The sequence below is a fragment of the Lepidothrix coronata genome, unplaced genomic scaffold (assembly GCF_001604755.1).
Source record: "Lepidothrix coronata isolate B3197 unplaced genomic scaffold, Lepidothrix_coronata-1.0 Scaffold15, whole genome shotgun sequence".
Lineage (NCBI taxonomy): Eukaryota > Metazoa > Chordata > Aves > Passeriformes > Pipridae > Lepidothrix > Lepidothrix coronata.
The window spans coordinates 5,632,139-5,652,819 of record NW_016690195.1 but is presented as its reverse complement, the minus strand read 5'-3'; the positions used below and the strand labels follow the sequence as shown (position 1 = coordinate 5,652,819).

The window sequence follows — 20,681 nt, the reverse complement described above, 5'->3', positions numbered from 1 at the left end:
TCTTTCCTCTTTGAGGTCTAGATGAACGCATCACCTTTCCTGTTACTGCCAGTATGTTCTCTGCACTACACATTAAAGGCACATTTGCTCTTAATTATTTTTTAGACAGTATTTAATATTTATGCTCTAATAGCAAACAGAAGTTCCCACCAGGAATTGGGGCCCTTTATAGGTGCCATGGGGAAATTAACTCTGTCCTAGATGAAACCAGGACAGTAGGAAGCAAAGGGAATCTTTGCCCAAAAATACAATTGCTGAAAGTATAACATCTGCAAGCTCACTAAGTCCTGTAAGTACACATCTATGTGGAACCTCAAATGAACTTCACATCAAGAATTTCATCATTCTTTTTGTGGAAAAGCAGTCCTATTCAACCACTGTGTGCATATGCATACAGGCCAGATTGCAGCCCTGCTAATGCATGCTCTGGGGAGCAGATGAACAAGGTTACATGTGCATTAATCAATAGGAGGGTCATGACAACTACTGCAATGGAAGGTGAGAGAGAAAATACTATTATTAAACATACTGTGCCATGTATTATCTGAGAATCAACATTTTTATGTTTGAGAAGCAAGTAAGTTTTTCTCTTTCTACATGTTCCTATTGAATAACAATAGAAAGAAATTCTTAACTTTAGGAAGTAATTCTTTACTGTGAGAGTGGTGAGACACTGGAACAGGTTGTCTGGGGAGGTTGTGGATGCCACAACCCTGGCAGTGTTCAAGGACCTGAAAAACCTGGTCTAGTGGCAGGGACATTGGCACTAGACGAGCTTTAAGGTTCCTTCCAACCCTTTAACATTCTGTGATTCTACGAATAAGGAGCAGGGAAAATCTGACGACGCATTTTGCTACTTATATAACATCCATCGTATTTGTACTGGTAACATCTGCCCTCTGTTACGCATCTGCTTTGGTACCTTAACGCGGCACACACAGACCGCACTCGGCCTGCCCTCATTTCTGTATGTTTACGTTCCTTTCTGCCTTTCGCGGCCCGGCCCGGCAGCAGGGGCTGGCGGAGGGCAGGCGGCGGGCGGGCAGCGGGGTCCCCTCCGGGGCATCCCACCGACAGCGGTGCCGAGGGGATGCGGCTGCCGCCCGGGCGGGGGGACGCGCCCCATCCCGCACCTGCCCGGCGCCCTTGGGGCGGCGGAGCGGCGGCGGCCGCGGGCGCTGCGGCGGCGGCACCACGTGTCGGGGCGGGGAGCGGCGGGGCCGGGCGGGCGCCGCCACCCCCAGCGCCGCAGCGGCAGCAAAGCAAAGCAGAGCCCGGCTCAGCGCATCCCTCTCGTCCATGCCAGGTGCCTGTTCCCGGCCGCGCCGTGACTGAGGAGCGATGGGGCCCCTGCGGGAGAGCGGCAAGGTGAGGAGCCGCGGAGGGACGGGGCTCCTCTCGCGGAGGGGAGCGAGGAGAGGCAGGGGCAGGCAGATTTCGTCTTGCCCCCGCCCTGGGGGGGCGGGGGGGGGCCGGGATTTGCCTGCCCCTGCCTCGATGATGGAAAGAGGAGGGCACATCCGAGAGGTCCCTGACGCCGGGGTGTCCCTTCCCGAGCAGGAGCAGAAGACGCAGCTGGAAAGGGAGGTGTCCCGCAGCCGCATCCCCCGCCTGGTCCTCCGGCCGCAGCAGAAGGTATCCCCAGCTTCCGAATCCCCCTTTTCAGAAGAGGAAAGCCGGGAATTCAACCCGCCCAGTTCCTCCGGCCGCTCCGGCAGGACCATCAGCAGCAACAGCTTCTGCTCAGGTACCGCAGAGAGACGCCCCTGACGCGGTGTCCCCGGGGGACACGGTGTGCCCACCGCGCCGACCCCCGAGGGTTCGCTGTCATACCCAGACGCAGACTCTGTGTGTCGGGCTCGTATCGAGCCGTGATGAGCAGCCCGCTTTGCAGATGAAGAAGAGCAACCATTGATTTTTCCAGGGAAATCTAGTATCTGTTCTTTTAATATATGTCCGTAAGCGACACCAGATGTTTCCATTTCGAGTTCTGCTATCTGCTGCTAAAAAAGTTGACGGTTTTATTGCGGCAAAAGAGTTGCTTTAAAGAGAGAGATGTGCCTTAAAAACTGGAGCATGGGTTTGAGGCATTTTGAAAAGCCCTCAAGTCAAGAGTCTGTAGAACAGAGGAGTTGCTTTTAAGGGTGTCAGACTGCAATTCCTTTTGGTTTTGTGACGATGACCTCCATGAATCAGAACAGGATATGCTGAAGTTTTCGCTGCCATATTGAATTGAGTTTTGTTTATTTTAGAATTTAGGCTTCTCCTGGTGAGTGTGTTGCCAGAAAAGAGTTGGGCATGATGGATTCTCCACAGAGAGGGCAATGGCTGGGCGATAGATCAGAAGTAAATTTTTACTCTCCAAATCTAGACCACCAAAGTGTCATTTGCTCTTCAAAATAAGTACATCCCATTAAGTGAGAAACAACTTAAAACTAGATTTTTTTTATGTTAAATATTTGCCCTTAATGGAGTTTAGCACAATTTAAGTGCCTCAACTAGCAGTAAAAGACTCAGATGCCTACTAGTGGTGAGTGATTTTTTAATTCAGTGAAACTCTTCACCATGTACGACATTACGCATACGGACAACAAAATTGAGAGTCACATCATGAACACCTCGGACTGTATATACATATGGTAATTTTAAATGTATTTAGGTGTCAAAAATTTGTTTTCAATAGTCATATTTCGGAGATCATAACATTTTTAGTGGTGGACTTGGAAGTGCTTGGTTAATGGTTGGACTCGATGACCTTAGAAAATCACAGAATCATAGAAAGATTTAGGTTGTAAAGACCTCTAAGTAAAAACCAGAATAATAAGAAGTATTTTTGTAATAGTTAATATCAGAGCATGTTCCTTTTTTTTTTTTATTCATAAAGTATTTAATTTACCAGAGATTTTCCTGGGAACAGACCAAAATGCTCATATTTATCTTGGTCTTCACTATAGTGGATCAGATTATTATAATTTTTTAAATTCCTTTAGCAAAAAACAGTGTATTGAACGGAGCGTAAAAGTTTTCCTAGATGAGAAACACAATATCCATGTTTGAGTCTAGCTTTGCCAGATTTTGCAATTCAGTCTCAGTGGAATGATCTATTTGGTTATTGTTTAATGAACAATGCAGTGTGTTAAACAAACATCATAGAATTATAAGAATGCTGAAGTCTTTTTCCCATGCTTTTTTAATCCCTTCACCTTACCTACTTGAAAAGCCCTTTTTGCCTGTTCCAAAGAAATAAAATCTTTTGAAGCTTTCTAGAAATACATTATTTTTTATGATCTCTCCCAAATGGCTGCTTTTCATTCGTTTTTTTCCCTGTGTGTTGACAAGCCTTTCATCTTCATTATTGACATTTTTTTCATCTTTTGGGTTTGTACGATGTTCTTCAGATCTACTTAACGTGTAGCTGCCAGAGTCATATACCCTTGCTGTCCCACTGCACTATATAGGCTGTCTTGAGTCCCAGCAGCATGTTGTATTAGTCTGGGTGTGTCTGATCTCATGGCTTGACAGTTTTAGGGCACCTTTCACAGAATTATTGGAGAGTACAGTGCTGGTCTCTTTACCTGCATCTCAAGCACAGCTGCTCATCTCTTTTATTTCTTTTATTCAATTTTTATTATTCCATGAATGTTGCATTGATTTAGTTTGATTTTTTTCCCCATGCTGATAGCTTTGTGCTTCTAAAGCTGCTTACACAGTTTGACAGTGCTGTGAGTCTTCAGACCTTCTGCAGCCAAGGATCAGCCAAGGCACTACTTTCCATGTCAGAACCTGTCAGTTGTTGTTAGATTTGATGGAATTTTCACTGTGATGCAGGTATGACAACAGTCACTAACTTGATTTCCTCATTTTCTGACATCTCTTCCCTATCTTCCACTTATGATCCTTCTTTATCATAGTATGTCTAATTTAGATTGAAATTCACCAGCAGCAGCAGGGGGCTGCTGGTTCCTGTTTCTGGGGAGGAGATGGCAAAGAGCCCTTTGGAGAGGTGAGTGGAGGGGCCTCAGCTTCTACCCTGCCTCTCCTAGTGCTTCATCTTAATTGAGAAGTGACATGTGCAGAAACAGTATTTAAAATTATCAAGTAATACAGTCAAAGAGAGGACCAGATGTATCATATGAGCAATAATGTAGCAGTATGAAAAAGTTCATGAGCATTTGGATAAATGTCTGTTTTATAGCTTCTTTGGAGCGTTAAACTCCAAAATGTTCTTGATAAGCAGCAGATAGTATGAACTGATCCCCGAAATAATTCCTTTCCTCTTTCCTCTCCTTTCTTTTCAAGTTGTTCTCTACCTTTCTTCCATTATTATTGACACCGAGTAGTTATATCAGTAGATTTCTTTTTGCCCCAGTAGAAATTATATTTTTTCTCTTCATCCATTAAATATATTTTTTCTGCTTGATTCCATAGAGCTTCTGGTGTTGTCCATTTTCCCTGTGTGCTTACATTGGTCCCAATTCATAGGTGAAGGCTTAGAGTTCTTTCTTTCTAAATGAGAGTAGGGGGATCCTCTAGGTATTATTAATGTTATTTTAGGAACCATGGCAATGCTGCAAGCATGGCGGCAACAGCAAAAATACCTCTTGGCAACAGAAAAGAGACAGTTTTCGTAATGCTTAGTTCCTTTTGAAGAACTTGTTAGTTCTGGCTGTGATAGGTTTTAAATTTGCATGATCAGCTCCCTCTTTGTCTTGTTTAACTGGATCAGAGACTCACTTGACCATGTTGGTCAATTATTTGTAGTTGACTTTATGTCAGCTTTGCTTTGTAAGTCCATATGAAGCACGGTGAGACTGTTAGTCTTCTCTGTGATATTCCTGAAATATGTTTTTAATATTCTTTGTTTCTGCCAAGTGAACATGGATGCTGTCTGGATGTTGTGTAGGCAAGCTAAGCCTTTGTATCAGTATTCACCGTGCACAATCCTTCCTTAAAATCTTAGAGCATCTGGGGTCCTGGCTGTCATTTGATATGGGAGCACTTCTCTTCTATGGCTTGGATGTCAGCCACAGGACTCATATGATGTCAAACGATGAAAAAGCACTCTCCCAGCAGCTTTGTCTGGCTCAAATGCTACTGAGCATTTGCCCGTGTCACGCGTGTTTTTCTCATAAGTTGCACTTTGCTTCAAAGTGGCTGTGTGCTCTTACCTTGTCAGTCGGGCAGAGAACACCATTTAAAGCACCCAAACAAGCCATCTGCTGATGGGTCCATGGCAGAGCAGCTGCTGGGCCTTTGGTCATTCCAGTTACAGTGTTTGCCTTGTAAGAAATGTGAAACTTTGGGCAAGGCATTATCCTTGATTTTGGTGTACATATCCATTTGATACCAAACCAGTTGCTTATTGATTCAAAGTCAGCCTGGACATGCTAAGCTCAGACAGTGTGTTTAGCTTTTCTTTTCAAAAGGAGTTTAGTCTGTGATATATTTTGTTTCTACTATCAGTTTCTGAATAGCTCAGCTTTTAAATTCCTCTTTATGAAGAAGATTTTTTATGTGCTACCTTTATAACAATGCCCAAGCTCTCCTTCAGCCTTTTCTCAGAAGCCAGTCACCTGAATTTCTGCAGTGAAGCTTTGGTGACTGAGATGGAGTTTTTCAGGAAGCACTTATCCATTTTCATCATAAGAATTCCTTCAGCAAAAGAATTTTTGAGCCAGAGGACTTGTTTTATGCCCATAGCAAACAGTTCCTCTTTTCTTGGGCTTACCTGTAAATCATCTTTTTACCTAGACTGAATAGCCCTACAGGCTATTGAAAACCAGTAGCATCTCTGTACTTCAATGTTTGTGACCCTCTCCAACACAGTCTTCAGAAATAAGAGTTGAAGCTTCTTTTTTGCTTTTTCTTTAAAATTTCAAGATTTAGTTCAATGCTTTTTCATGTTCAATCCTTATTTCATAACTCATTCTTTCCTGGTGTAACCATTTTTTTGGAATCTTTTCCTTTGCATGTGTGACACAATAAATGTGCATCTGTACAGTGGCTGCACTGTAAGCCAGGGGGTTTGGGTGCTGCAGCAGGAATCATAGTGTTGCCATTCCCTGCTCACTTGCTCCTGTGCACAGTCCCCTCAAACTCAGAGATAATTTGCCAATTGGCTCTGCTATTGATCCATGCTGGGGCTGAGTTCACAGGGTGTCAAAAAGAGCACGTAGGCTTTAGACAGGCTTATTGAAGTCCATGTGTATGTGCAACCCATATTGATAGCCACAGACAAGAAGAATAGGGTTTCAACAGGTGTTGCTGAAGAAAAAGTTGTACTTTCTTGCACTCCAGTAAATCATTTCTTTGTTAGAGCATTGAAGGAGGTTGCATTGTAAACCAACTAGCCTTGGAGGCTACACTATTAAAGTATGTGTACTTAAATATGTATTCCTGAATAGAAATAGATACAGGAAAACAAATTTTTAGTATTTTAACAAGTCCACAGTTTGAGGCCAGGGAGTTAGTATAAATGGCTGAAAATAATTTCTCCTATTATTTGTGTGTATGTATTATTATGGAAATAGTGAGTTCTCCCATTTGCCGTGTTTCTGGTTATCAGAGGAAGTATTTTGCCTAAATAGTTCCTTTGATTTTTAGTCTGAGTTATTGATTCAAAGAGACATGCTTAAAAGTTCACAAGTATGTGATACTGCAAGTTAACTTCTCTTTCCTGCGGTCCTTTATGCTATGCTTTTCCACAGTCCATTTGCTTTTTTTTCAGACTTCTGAAGTGGAGGTCTTCTCCAGCATGCTTGTTTGCTGGACTCTGTAAGGCAGTTCAGTGACTACTGTGATATTAATTTACAAAAATGTTGAAACCAAGTCTGCTTTCAAAAATGCACATATGGACATTTAGCATGAGGGTGACACTGGTGACATGCTTCCTTTTCTCACTGCTGCTTCCCTAGAGAATTTCCTGCTGGGTCGGCTTACGCGCAATAATTTATTATTGCTTTACATTTTGAGCTGCAAGTTCTGTTTCCATGGCACAGAGATCTGTTCCAAACATGGAAATGAGAAAAGTGTCTAGGTACTAAAGAGCAAAGCCTGCTCGTTCCTCAGTTTTTTGCATTTCCCTGCTTCTTTTTCAACATCACTATTTATTCTCTCTTACTAAGTAACAATCCTTTTGTCCCTCTTGCCACACAACAACATCTGGAAACCAAAATATTTGACCTTTTGAATGTTTGTTATCACCTTTTAATGCGTCTGTCAGTACTGTGAACCTTTAAAACCTGAGCCAGAGCCTTCCGAGGTCAGTAGAACAGTTCCTGTTCACTCTGGCACATTTTGGATGGTGTCCTGAGAATAGTCACCCTTTCTACTACACCTCACCCTTCCTACTACCCTGTTTGTCATAGCTTGCTGTGTACTACAGTCTGAATTCTAAATAATATTGTGTATTTTCTTCACCACAAATACGTAATCTAATACTTTTTTTGCAGTGCTTTTCATACAACTTTCTATTGAGTTGAATGATGTCACACATACTGAAGAAAATCACAACTTGTAGGAGGAGTGAAACTTTAATCAAAAGTCTTTGATTTGTTTTGTGCTAAAAGAGAATCTTGATGTTTTAAGAGAATTCAACATGACATTTTTAACCCTGAATTTATAGGGTTAATATATATCCTTGAAATTTTTGAACAGTGTTTTGAGATGTATGAATCACCAATTACAGTGAGTGGGTTCTATGGTGATGCTGAGTGACAATCTTGGCTTGAGGACAGTTTAAGAAAAAATATGCATTATCCAACAATGGATAGAATATAGGCAGTTTCCTTCCATTAGAAGGTGAACAGTGCAACCTTATGAGATGATATTGAAGCTGTGAGGGTCACAGTCATATGCTGTTGTCAGCCATGGAGGCAGAGCTGTATGGGAACAAAGGAGTATAAAGTGTTGCAACATTTGAGGACCAAGTACAAATTTCTATGTGGTCTGTTGAAAATTTTTATTTTCAAAAATGGTGCCTTCAAAATTGGAAAGAATATTTATAATTTCTTACTTTGCTGCATAATGGAATAAAACACATTAAAACACACACACAGAAACCCATCTATATGTATGTATATATTTCACATAATGTTAATACTAAATGGGTAGTATTTCTTATACTGGATGTAGTCAATGCTTTCCCAATAAAGGTAGGAGCAGTGGTTCTGCTTCTGGCTATTGTCCTCAGGAAAGATTAGTAAGGTCTACTGAAGTGCTTAAAAAACTCCATACCAAATAGAAAAGACTCTTCCTCTTTTTTAGACTCTTTCCTGACCTTACCTTTAGTTGAAACTTTTCTATAAAAATTTTAAAAAGATTTTTCATCCTTTTTCATCGTAAACCCCTTGTCCAAATGTTATCTGTGACAAGGAGCTGTTCTATTCCCGACCACAGTGCTCTCCTAGTAACAGTACTATTTTTATTGATATTTTTACTGGTAAGCCCTTATGGTTCTGTTTCATGATGCTAATACCATTAGTGGGGCTATAAATGTAATGACAGGGCCAGAAAGCCACAATTATAGAGTCCTTTTTTTCACATGGTTTCACAGAACTCACATCAGCCCTCCTGTTAGGGAAATGTTCAAATAGAACGAATATTAGTAGATTTACTGCTGAAGTCAATTAAAATTTGCTACTTCAGTATGACTTAGCTTTTGTACAGTTAGATGTTGAGAGCAGATACCTTTAAGGACATGTTTATGGGAAATCCTGCATTGTAAAAGATGTCCAAGCTGTAGGAGCAGGTCGGTCTGTTCTTTTTTCACCTTCCTCTCCCCTCTTCTGCATTATCTTATCCTGTCAGCATTCCTGCCATGCTGAGATTGAGCAGAGAGGACCACTTACCAAATTCAGTGAGCAGCTCTCATGCTAAATTTTCAGCAATGACCATTAGTGGTCACCCTGTGGGTGTGACAGAAGAAAGGTCAAAGGAGCTGAAAGATGTGAAAGATGTGAAAGTTGCCTGTATGTCAATGATGGGAACCTCAGCAACCACCAGAAGAAATCAAAGATGTTTAGTCTTGATTTTACTGACTTGACTACTGGGTTAGATTTTATGACTAGAACATTAAAATCAATAGTTCCAGCTTGAAAGACGAACGAGGAATAACAGGGTGGAATATCTTACAAATGTAAAGAAAAAACATGTAGGTTGTAGGGATCTCTGGAGATGATTTCATCCAGCCTCCCTTTTGAAGCCGGCCTGTTTCCAGCACTAAGTCACAGCAGCCAAGGCTTTGTGAGAGCTGAGACTCTGAGACTAGAAACCCTTCAAGGACAAGAGTTTGCCCAGCCTCTGTAGGTGACCTCAGGGAGTGGTGGAGCTGCTAGATTGCCTTTGTTCACAAGCAAAATGGAGCATAGTTAATTCCAGTTCTGCCTGCAGAGACACTGAGATTAAATGTGGAATTAATTTGCTTAGCAGCATTTTGTATAAGTAGGCCTCCTCTCTTTTCCTGACAGGGCTATAGTTTTGGTTGCCCTTCTGTCCTTCTTTGGTGTGTTTGACTTCTGGTAAGACACTTGCCTCAGAAGAACATAATATTCTAGGACATTTTCTTAAATACCAAGCCAAAAAGGTTTTTAAAATAAGTTTCTTAACTATGAAATGAGTTTAGAACTGATCAGAATGACCAAATCTAGTAGCATTTTTAGGACCCTACTTTTAGTGAAGTTATTGAGTATTTTTTACAACAGTCTGTGTCATTTTGCAGGTGACAAATTGTTAGCAACAAATGATTAACCTTATAGAGTACATGAAATCACCTATTGGAATTGCTTCAGTAAAATTGAAAAGTTTTAGTACAATCAGGAGCTGAGGAGAATATTCACAGTTCTTACCTCAAGCTGTGCTGGTTGCTGGGCACATGAGGGTGCCTCCAGAGGGCCATTCTGTGTTGTGATGAGGTTAGATTTATGCCTGTTGAGACCCTCATGGTGTGGAAGTTAATATGCTTCTACCTCTGTCTTTCTTCGTGTACTACTAATTTTATACTGTTATGTTTCATCTGCTACTTTTACTGCATTTCCCAGTTATTCCAGAAGGACGCTGTGAGTCTTCCATTAGCACTGTTTTCTGCCTGGGCAGTGAGCCCTCACTGGTTCAGCTGCCCAAGTCAGAGCAGTGGTTGGGCTAGTCCATGGAGAGAGGAGAGATCCTCCAGGCAGTGACTCAGAATTAGTCTGTCCTTATGACTCACTCTCCAGGGGAGCCTCTTTCTTTCTGTTTAATACAGGAAGAGCCTTACAGGTGAAAGCTTTGGTGTCCGTCAGCAACTTCTATTGTTGCATAAAACACCTCTGTGGTACAAGACCAATCATGAAAAGAAGACCAAAGCATTTGTAGGGGGTCAAAAAATGTGAGGCAGACAAGCAGGCTGGGAGATTACCCTGAAAAATTCTGAAATACCCATGGTGGTACCCTCACTGTCAAAAGCCAGCTTGCAGTGCACCATCACGGCAGAGCTGTGGCTACCCCAACTAACAGATCCTGGGATGAATGGAAAGGGAACCGCCAGGAACTTGGTTTTGTCTTGGTACGCTGAATATTTAAAATTTCATTAGAGTCACATGTTTAATTCTGGAATCCACATTTCTTGGTGGAAATTCAGAGTATGTACAGCCTGAACATTGGTCAAGAGAACCCTAGAAGGAAATGAAAGGTGGGCAGTGGAATAGGGATCAGGTAGAAACTGGAGAGTTCAGTCTCCCAGGAGTGCCTAACTAGATCTGGCAGCTAAGAGTGAAAGCAGAAAGAAGTCAGTGCTTCCTCAGCGAGAGCATCATTAATTATTTGGATGTGTTATATAAGGAGGTTGTATATTCAGTGTTTCTTGAAGCCTTTAGGAAAAGGCAGTAATTTTCTGAAGAATGTTCTAAGGATTTTCCAGTGAACCTTCTAAAGCCTCTGTGCCTAGAAAATCAGAGAAAATCATCACATCAAAACATATAGCCTAAAAGTCTATAAGAACAATATATTTGTCAGCTGTTAATAGTATTATTATCTTTCACTCTGTTGTTTATATTTTGACTTTGCTATTTAAAAGTCAGTCAGTGCATGCAAATGTCAGAGTGTTCTGAGCAACTTTTCTGATTGTTTGTGTGAGGAGACACTATCCCATGCTTGGCTTTGAAACTTGGCAGGCGTGTCTGATCTGGGAGAGGGCTTGGACACAGAATTTCAGTGATGAAATCCAGCTGATGTTCAAAGGAAAAGCCTACTCCCAGAACGCTCTTAGGAGGCCACTGGGGAAAAAAGACACCATGAAAGAAAGCAATGAAAGTTGTGCGTTATGAATTTATGTCATTTTCCTTCTTGTGCAAGTAAATAATTCAGGCAAGATCAGAAGTACAGGCTTTCACAACACTATTTGCCAACTTTCTGTCCTTTGTCTTCCTGATGCTCATGTGCCTGAGAAGGTAAATCAGGTTTACCTGTAGTCCTGAGAAGTCTGGACCTGAAATCCTTACTGGGGCAAAACTCCTGCCGAGTTACAGGACTAAATCCTTAGGTGACCTTGCTGAAAATTACAAATATATCATATCTTCAGGACAAAGTGAATCCCATTGTGGGCTCATATGCTCCTGTTACCCTATTTTTGGAGAAAGACTCCTTATCTGGTCCCTTTTCCAGGCAGGTGGAGGTCTTCACCTCCTTCCATCAGAGTTCTCAGCAGGGTTTTAGAGGAACCAACAGTTCTGCTGGAAATACTGAGCCCACAGTGCCGCAGTTGCATCGTTCTGTGTACAGATGAGGAGCAGAGGTTCTCACTGCAGCAGTGAGCAGGGCAGATGTCAGGCTGGCTGTGAGATGGAGGGGAATCAGCTTGATGTGCTGTCAGGGTCTACAGGGAAGTCTGCTGCTCTCCGTGGGGGGAGAGTTCACCTACAGCATTAAGTACAGATAAATACTTGTTAAGGCTTTGATAGGAGGACAGAGGAAGGAAGCAGGGAAGGACAGAGGTATGTGCAGGTATGTGAACAGCTGGAGAGCACCTCACTGTTCACCAGGACTTTTCCTTGTGCCGGGACAGTGAGTTGTGGGTCAGGTGGGAGGTGGATCTCCCCAGTGTTCAGCAGAGCTTTGCTTGCCTTTGTTGGTGAGCACCAGCATTTCGTAGGCAGCTCTTCCTTTCTGTTGTAGTAAACATTTGGATTATTCAAAAGGCTGACGTACAAAAATGTTTCCCTGCAGCTTGCCCTAGTTTCAGAAAATTTATAATTTTGTTCATGTTTCTGGCTAATACAAAGTAGAAGGAGTAGAAGATGTACATTACATAAAAAATAACAAGTGATCAGAGGAGAGGGAGTACAACAAAACCATTCATTTACTGCAGCTGGAATGGGAGTGCTCACCTGGTTCTTGGTGTATCTAAAGGTCACGAGGGATACGAATAAAGAAGAGCTGTTCTTCTTTGTGCCAGGCTCATTTGTTCCTTTAAAAAGTGCCCCATTGAAATGAAAGCTGAAGTTATTAAGGGTAAAACAAGGATATGTAGATATGACATAATCTGATGGCACAGTGTCACCAGTATGATATCAGAGGCAATGTCAGCAGGTGGAAAATAAAATATTTTTTATGCTATTTTTGTATTCATTCTTTAGCTACCTTATTTCATTATTTCAGTTAGTTTTACACATTTGTTTTTTTTAATGTCTCAGTTCTTAACACTGTTGTTTCTTTCATTGTTTAAAGTTTTATCAGCCCCTGCGATTCTTCCAGGTAGCATCTCTATAGCTTTGGAAGTTACTTGTATTATAAAATCTCCCATATAAAATGTATCTGTGAGGTCTGCAGAACATGTACAGGTATCACAGTAAATTTATTGGTGGAGAGATGAAGTAAATAGTTTGTTGCAGGGGGGGTTTTGTTGTTGTTTTTGTTTTAACACAAGGTTAGGAAAATGCTGCCTCATACAGAAACATCTGAATGGAAAAGTCAAAATTAAAAATAAACTGCACAAACTGTCACTAATTTCTGAGTATATTTGATTACAAATATTTGTGTGCTTCTAAAGAGAGGATGCTTTGGACATAGCTAAAGAAGCTGCTTAAATGCTTCTAAAGTGAGGATGCTTTGGACATAGCTAAAGCAGCTGTTAAATGCAATTCAGAAGCTCACTCAACAATGCTGATCGACTGCCCTGTAGGTAGCATTCACTCTGCCTGCAGAAGAGATTCTGAACCCTGGAGAAAAGGAAATGGGTGCCTATCTGTGAGGAAATTGTCACCTTCTCTTTTCTCTGTATTGAGTTATATTGTGATATTTATGGGACTGGAAAGGATAAAAAGTAAACTAAAATCATTTGGGCAGCAATCCAGTCAGGACGAATGTGAGGATGGGCTGAAAACTTCATTAGCAGTCTTCTTCTATTTCCTGTTATTTTGCTAGGGACATATTCTGAGTTGCAGAAGGCAGCAGCAAGATGGCAAAAGGAGATGCCTGTTGGCTTAATTGTGATGATTTGAAAGAATTAAATATGATTAAGCGGTATGAGGTGCTTTGTATTCTTACTGTCCTTTGTGCCTTGGGAAATGATTCTGGCAGTAGGCTGGGTTGCCCCATGGCTTGGCATCATGCCTGACACTTGGCAGAGACCTGGGATGCAGCACCTCAGGGCACTGGCTGCTCCTACAAGCTCTGCTTTGGAGGGTCAGCACCCATGTGTGCCTTGCTCAGGACTGGAGGCAGGACATGGAGAAATGGGAAGCAGAACATTGAAACAGATAGGTGGGGGTAGAATAACTGGCCAGTCATGAAGGAAAATTGGATCACATGGAAGGATGAGGTTTTTCTACTGTATTGAGGGAGCAGTAGTTAACAGTAGCAAAAGCTGCTCTCTCCTGCAGAGGGGAGGTGGGCAGGGAGGTATTAGATAGATATGGGACTGCCTCATAAATGCGCAGTCATAGATTGAATTTTAAATCAATCTGCCCATGCAAAACTCAGTGCAAGATGAAGCTTGACCTAAATTATGAAAAGGGTAGAAGTGGTAAGTGCAATATGGTCATGCAAATTACTTGGCTCAGTTGCAGGTACTTCTTTGGGTTTCATGTTAGGTAAAGATAATGCACAAGGAGAAGATTGCAATTGCATAATTTAGATGACAGCTTTCATTTTGTCCTGGGAAAGAGCAAGCATTTACATTTTTCCAGGAGAGTCAGAGTAGTATGTTTGGTTTTGATGTGTATCACTTAGCCACCATGATTTTTAGAGGAACCACGATTACTCCAGATTACAGGGGATGTGATTAGATGAAGCAGGGGTTGATGTGTGGATTTCATTTAGAATCAGGCTCTTTACTTTGCATTCAATTGTTAAGAGCTGGAGTGTTTGTTTCCCCAGAGGTCAGGAACTCGGGTCTGTTCCCTAGGTAGCTGCTGATGCCCTGGAGCGTTGGTGTGCCCTCAGAGGAATTCAGCATTAAACAAAAGCAGCCTGTGTATAACCCACTCTCTTCAGAACTAGGTACCACACAGACACTTGGTCAAGAATGGAAGAGTTCTGTGTTCACAGTTGCTTTTAAAGGAAAGACAATTTTGAGGAACCCTTATTAATTCCAGTTAAATGAAATTCCTGACTTTTGCATAAGGGCTGTAGGTTGTTCTTTTGTGTCTGTTGTTCAGATAGGGGAACACTTCTTGAAGGAGAGCATGTGGCCTACGCTTGCCCTGCATCCAGCATGCACTACCCAGTGCATTTTTGTGTCTCATGTATTTTCATGCTATAATGTTCCCTAACCTAGCTAAAGGAATTAATCTTAAATATGAATTTTCATTAGGTAGCCCCTGATTTTGTATTTTGTCAGACTTAGCAAAACAAATAGTTGCCCTGTTAGTCTGCCATAAGTTATTCAAGTCTTCTTCACAAAATAGGTGAAACAACTAGCTTCTCACCAGGTTTCAGAGGCAAGGTTGTGTGCATCACTTACTGTAAAGAGTTGTAGTTCAAACACTCCCTTTTATTCTGCTAACTTTAATGTACTTATTAGTTAAAAATGTTGATGTTTTCCCTTTTCTCTTCAGATGACACTGGCTGTCCTAGTAGCCAGTCAGTATCTCCAGTTAAGACTCCTCCTGATGCTGGAAAAAGTCCAATCAGTTTTTGCACTGGTAGCGATGGAGATTTCTCCAGGAAGAAATTCAGTCCAGGGTCAATGAGTGAAGGGAACATACAGCTGGCTCGATATAAGAAGGACACAAAGACAAGCCTTGTAAAGCCCGGTGAGTATCATTCCTTTCATTTCCTTAATTACGCTTTCTAATTGACTGGTACATTTACAGATGTCTACATACATGGCGTTGTGCTGCCTGTGATACCACTGATGCTGATAGCAAATAAAAAAAATAGTTGGGTTCTTGCTATGGAGCCACCTGCAAGATGTGAAAACACTATTGGTATTGTCTTTTTCATGGAAGTATAATTAATTGACATCTTCACTTTCTTTTGTGAGGCTCAATGGTGATGTCAAATAACTGAAATGGATTTTACCATGTTTCATAGTAATTGCACACATATTTCACTTCCCAAAGATAAATGACTCTTAATCTGAAATAAAAGTCTTGTGACATTCTTAGATTTATTGTTGAATCCTGCCTAAAGTTTAGGTTGCCAGGCTGTGATAGCTCTGGAGATACAACATGTCAGACCAAGGCAAGAGGATGGGCAGTCCATATGTGGGAGTCAGGCGTTTTTGGCCCGAGTACTGCACTGGCTGAATCATGAGTGTGTTTCCCTGTGCCTTGGGCTAATGGGCCACCTCAGACCACCAGCTACATCAGCAACTGCTTGTCACACATCCAAGACTAAATACCCTGCTGTGCCATTGGTTGCTGTAATTTTAATGAGTAGATATAAAATATTTTTGTGATTCATGTGCAGGCAGCTCTTGATTACAAATGGTCAGGATATTTGTGCTGTTATTTAATTAATCATGGAGACAGATCTGGCCCTGTACAGAGCCAACTGCAGAACTGACATGGTTTATCGGCTCAGGTACCTCCTGGTTATATTGTTTTCAGAGTCATTTTACCTCTGGAAGCCATTTATATACTTTCATGAAAAGCCAGCTCAGATTTGCCAGTACCATGTTTAATCCAGAAACAGTAGAGAATCTATTGCAAAATCTCTTCACGGGATTGGTCATTCTGATTTACCACTATCCCTGCAAGTTCTTCAGCTCATTTCATAGCACCATGTTACATGAGTGTTCCCAGTCTCCTATTGATGTGCATAATGAATGATAAATAATATTTTTTTCAAGGTTGTTTTCTGTTCCATTAAAATCAAGGAATCTAATGCAGGCAGAATGCAGTGAATGTGTTGTAAGACAGTCAAATCTGCAGCTGTGGCTACCACAACAGTTTTGTTTGTGAATATGAACGTGGCTTAGCAAAATGTGGATAATGAATTGCGAAAGTTTGTTTCTACTGGAGAATCCTATACACAAGGAAAAGAGTTATGCAACTTTTTCGATAAATTATTTGTTTTCAATTTTGCACTTAAATTGCCTTAAAACATCAAATTATTAGCCTTTTGCTGTAATAGTCAGAAGTCATATTATTGAATGCATTATTTCAAATCTTTGAACAGACTTAATTTAGGTGTTTACATATTCTTGTAAGTGGGCCACTATATACCCATCAGTACGTCTGCATTGATCTCTAAGATTTCAAAACTTGTCTCTAGATTTCATGTGTGTCGAACCTGAGATCTATTAAAACTCTCAGAGCAGCAACTGGGTTCAATTTACAGGGTACTTCTACGTTCCTCCTGCCAAATATCTCACACTTTTTTTTGTGGAAAGTTTTTCAAAATCATGTCATAGTCAGTGTGAGAGCTGACACAAGTGAGGAACATTTCAGAAATGGAAAGCATGACAGGGGACAGCCAGGGTTCATTTTCCTCAGTGACGGCCACAGAGGTTAATGTGATTCTCTTCCATTGCTATCTTTTGGCTTCAAGTGAATCCAGTCTTTTCCCCATGACCTTCTCTGGCATGAATTTCTAGTGACTCAGTTGGAAAGATCTAGCCCTTGTGAAAGAGGAGGCATCACCCTGTAGCAAAATGCACAAAGATTAACAGTGAACTAGTAGAAGGGAGATGGGATACGGGAGGAGAATAACAACAATGCGTTATACACGTTGTCATACATAAAGGGAATTCTGCATAATTTTCTCTTTACCAAAATCCTCTCTTGATTTATGGAGATTATTTCATACTTATCTGAAATGTCTTGTGATAATGACCACATAGCATAAGTCACACATGAGAGACAAAAATCCAGACTTCCACTATCTTTTGCCATGTCCTAGGCTACATTTTTGTAGACAAGTACATCAATCAGTGTGCACTTTCAAAATGTCTATCATTTTGCTGAAAATCTATCCATTTCCAGGAGTGTTTTCTTGGAACATGCTGAATGTCAGAAGAAATACATACATAAATATTTAGATAACTCAGGAAATGTCAGAATGGGATAGCACTGAGAATGAACCCTGAGATGTTTTTAAGCTGTTCCCAAGCTCTGATATTTTTCTGCTGTTCTAGTTTCATCACTTCATCTTTCTTTTCTGACTTCAAAATATACAAGGTCTTTTCTTTTTCTCTATCAGCCTAAGGTCTTGTTATATGGATCTAAGTCATCTTACCTCTTGAAGCATTAACAAGCTAGATTGGGATATCATTCATAATTTATGTTGTTTGCATAGAGAACCATACATAATCCTGGAATGCATCTTGCTAAACCTCTAAAATATTTATAATCATGGAGAAATTATAGATTTGAGAGGGTTGATAATTGTTTTTGTTGTGCATTAAAGCCAAATCACAGCACTGCAGAAGTGAATTTGGCTTAAAACGGTGCCTACTTTCCCAGGGAAGGAGGGACAGGGCAGGAACATTTAGGATGATATATAACATCCACTCCAGGAGAAAGTTACAAGCCTTTAAATTTCTGGATTTTAAAAGCTGTTGTTTCTTTTGCATGTGATTCACCTATATAATATTAAAAGAAATGCAAAATGTGTTGCAGAAAATACCCTTGCAAGAAGGCACAAAAATACTTATTTAACATTAGTCTTAGTTTTGTATCAAAGTGCTGTGCCGAATCCTACAGTTTTTGTAATTGTATAAACAGGATCATGAACACTTCTACATATTTGCATTCTTGGTGTAGTCCTCCTGCAAGGATCCATCTTGAATTCCTGCAGCTCATGTCCACATCCTGTTGAGAACAGCAAGAACTGTTTTGCTTCCTTTACCAGTCTTTCTCATCTTCTTTTTTGACTTCCATTACAATACTTAATGAAAGGAGTCAAAGTCTGGATCTGCAAGCTGCAAAGTACTGATTTCAAAGACATGGATAAAGAAGAGAATCTGTAGTGGTAGTTGTGTCAGTAACTTTTAAAAGCCTTGCATGTTTAAACTAACACAGAGTTGTGTTTAAATCTCTGTGAGCATGAGAATTTGAGAGGGGCACCTGATCAGCTGCCTGTGTTCAGCATTTCTGACAAAGGTCTGGTCTTTCTTGCTTTTGATGTTATAGGCACACTTGGGGCAGTTTATTGAATGTGCTGAGATTACTGCTGGAGCTGTTTCTTAGAGCCCATGGAATTTCTGAAATTTCACATGAAATTATTAAGACTTAAGAAAAAGCATTAATGCTGTTCCAGACCCTATCACCCCTTCAGGGCCCTACAGGGTAGAGGTGTAAGCACCACTGCACGAAAGGAGACCTAACTGAGCCACAGTTAAGGTCAGCTCCCAAACCTTGTAAGGACTGGATGTCAGTCATTCACAGCTTGGTTCAGTAATAACCATTCCAGGTAGCAGCAGATTATGCAAAAAAAGTTATTTTTTTTCACTGCTAATAAAGCATCTGTCCGTCTATTACTGCATCTGGCTAAAATAGCAACATTTTGGATTACAGTGCCGTCGAACAGCTATGTATTACTTTTCATGAAGGGTGATCACCATTGAGAGTTTAGGCATTAAAACTTTGTTCTGTTCCAACCAGTGGGAAGATCTCAGAGGCTTTCACCACATAGAGCATCTACATTTGTTGGACAATAAGCAATGAGCAGAGATTGAAAAACATGAAATCAAATCTGAACACAAGAAAACAGTTTTTGTACTGTGACAGTGATCACACACCGGCACAGATCGTCTAGAGAAGTTGTGGAGTCTCCAACTCAATTGGATATGGTCCTGGGTAGCCTGTTTCATCTGACCTTCCTTGAGCAGGGTGTTGGACTAGGTGGTCTCAAAAGGTTCCTTTCACCTCCCAGCGATTCTGTAATCCTGTGTTGCTAGACTTTTTTTCCTTTAAATAGTGAATCACCCAGATCTGAAAGGCACAATTTGTGCTTTTCCTGCCCTTTCTTGGCTGTGTAAGTTTATAAAAATGAAAATATATTTAAAAAGTAACTTTTAAGAATCACTATTTAATTTAAAATGCCATTTTACTTCAAGGCAAAGTAAGTAGCGTTGTACTCAACATGTGTTGTCAGAATGATCTTTCCTACTTTTTCCTAGTGAATATATTAAGTCATGAATGAATGAGCCTTGGGGCAGGATATCCCAGTCTGAATGGATTAATCTTTGAAAGCTTTAGGGCTATTAGGATTTTTAGNGTGAAGCAGAATGTATTGGCTTTATTTGGTTGTTAGTATTTAGTAGGTGCAGGTGCTTTTTTATTCAGTGTTGGAGCTGATAGTGATCAAAAAGGAGGCAAAGGAAATTACTGTGGATGATTGGGAATATTAAGCTTAGATCTTAAATAAGCCAAACATATCAGAGAGAAAGTGCAGGTGTTAGCTGCAGATTATCTGTTATAAATGTCTAGCTGTTAAAATGCAATGCTCTTCTTGATTTTTTAAATTTTGTTTAGTGTCTGGTGTGTGAGGATTAGATTCCCAGGACACTAAATGTCCAGGAACTTATTTCTGGAGGTCCTCTGTTAAAGCAAAGAGTAGTGACTACTTAATCTGTAGTATAAAATTAGAAGATAAGTTTATCCATATTGCCACTCTATTTCTACATGTGTCTGTATTCTAAAGGCAGTCACTTCAGTTATTTTAAAAACAAAACAAAAAGGCTCTGATTTAGGTTATATTCCTGACATCTGGCTGTATCATTTTACAGCTCTTTTGTTAACTCACTCCCTCATTTCAGTATGATAGTGTGGGAAGGAATAACAGTGTCTGGCTCTGATATATGTATATGTATGTGCTTCACTTGAAAAACAGATGAGTTTGTGTGTAAGTTCTGCAAGAGGATTGTCTTAGAGGTAATTCTGGAAATAAACTTCACTCTCAAGAACTTCTTTCTGATTGCAAAAGGATACAAAAGTAGGACTTTATCTTGGTAAGTCTGATAAAATATTAAAAAGACATGTTTTACTGGTGCATTTATCCAAGAATATTGTATCTGGTATTTTCATGACTTTGTTCATTCTCTGTACCAAATTTCTGCAAGCAGTGGGAAAAATAATAGAACTGTTGTCCTTGTTGTTCAGCAACAACAGTACAGAATACAAAAATCACATTACAGAATGTGCTAACTTGAACAGTTCCTATGGCATGCAAAGAAATTTATGGTTCTTTATAGCTACTAGCCAGTACTTATTATGTTGAAACCATTTTAAAAATGCCAGTGGTGTACTATGTATTCTGAC

The 20,681-nt window shown here is 40.6% G+C and overlaps 1 protein-coding gene across 1 annotated transcript in view; it reads left to right on the top strand.

Moving 5' to 3' along the window:
• The first annotated feature begins 949 nt into the window (after positions 1-949).
• Positions 950-20,681, top strand: part of SYBU (syntabulin) — a 39,749-nt gene continuing 20,017 nt past the window's right edge. Inside the window, exons 1-4 of the mRNA XM_017806417.1 lie at positions 950-967; positions 1,307-1,368; positions 1,561-1,747; positions 15,030-15,227. Coding sequence (XP_017661906.1) covers positions 1,342-1,368; positions 1,561-1,747; positions 15,030-15,227 — 412 coding nt within the window. The 5' untranslated portion in view covers positions 950-967; positions 1,307-1,341. The remainder of the gene's footprint in view (positions 968-1,306; positions 1,369-1,560; positions 1,748-15,029; positions 15,228-20,681) is intronic.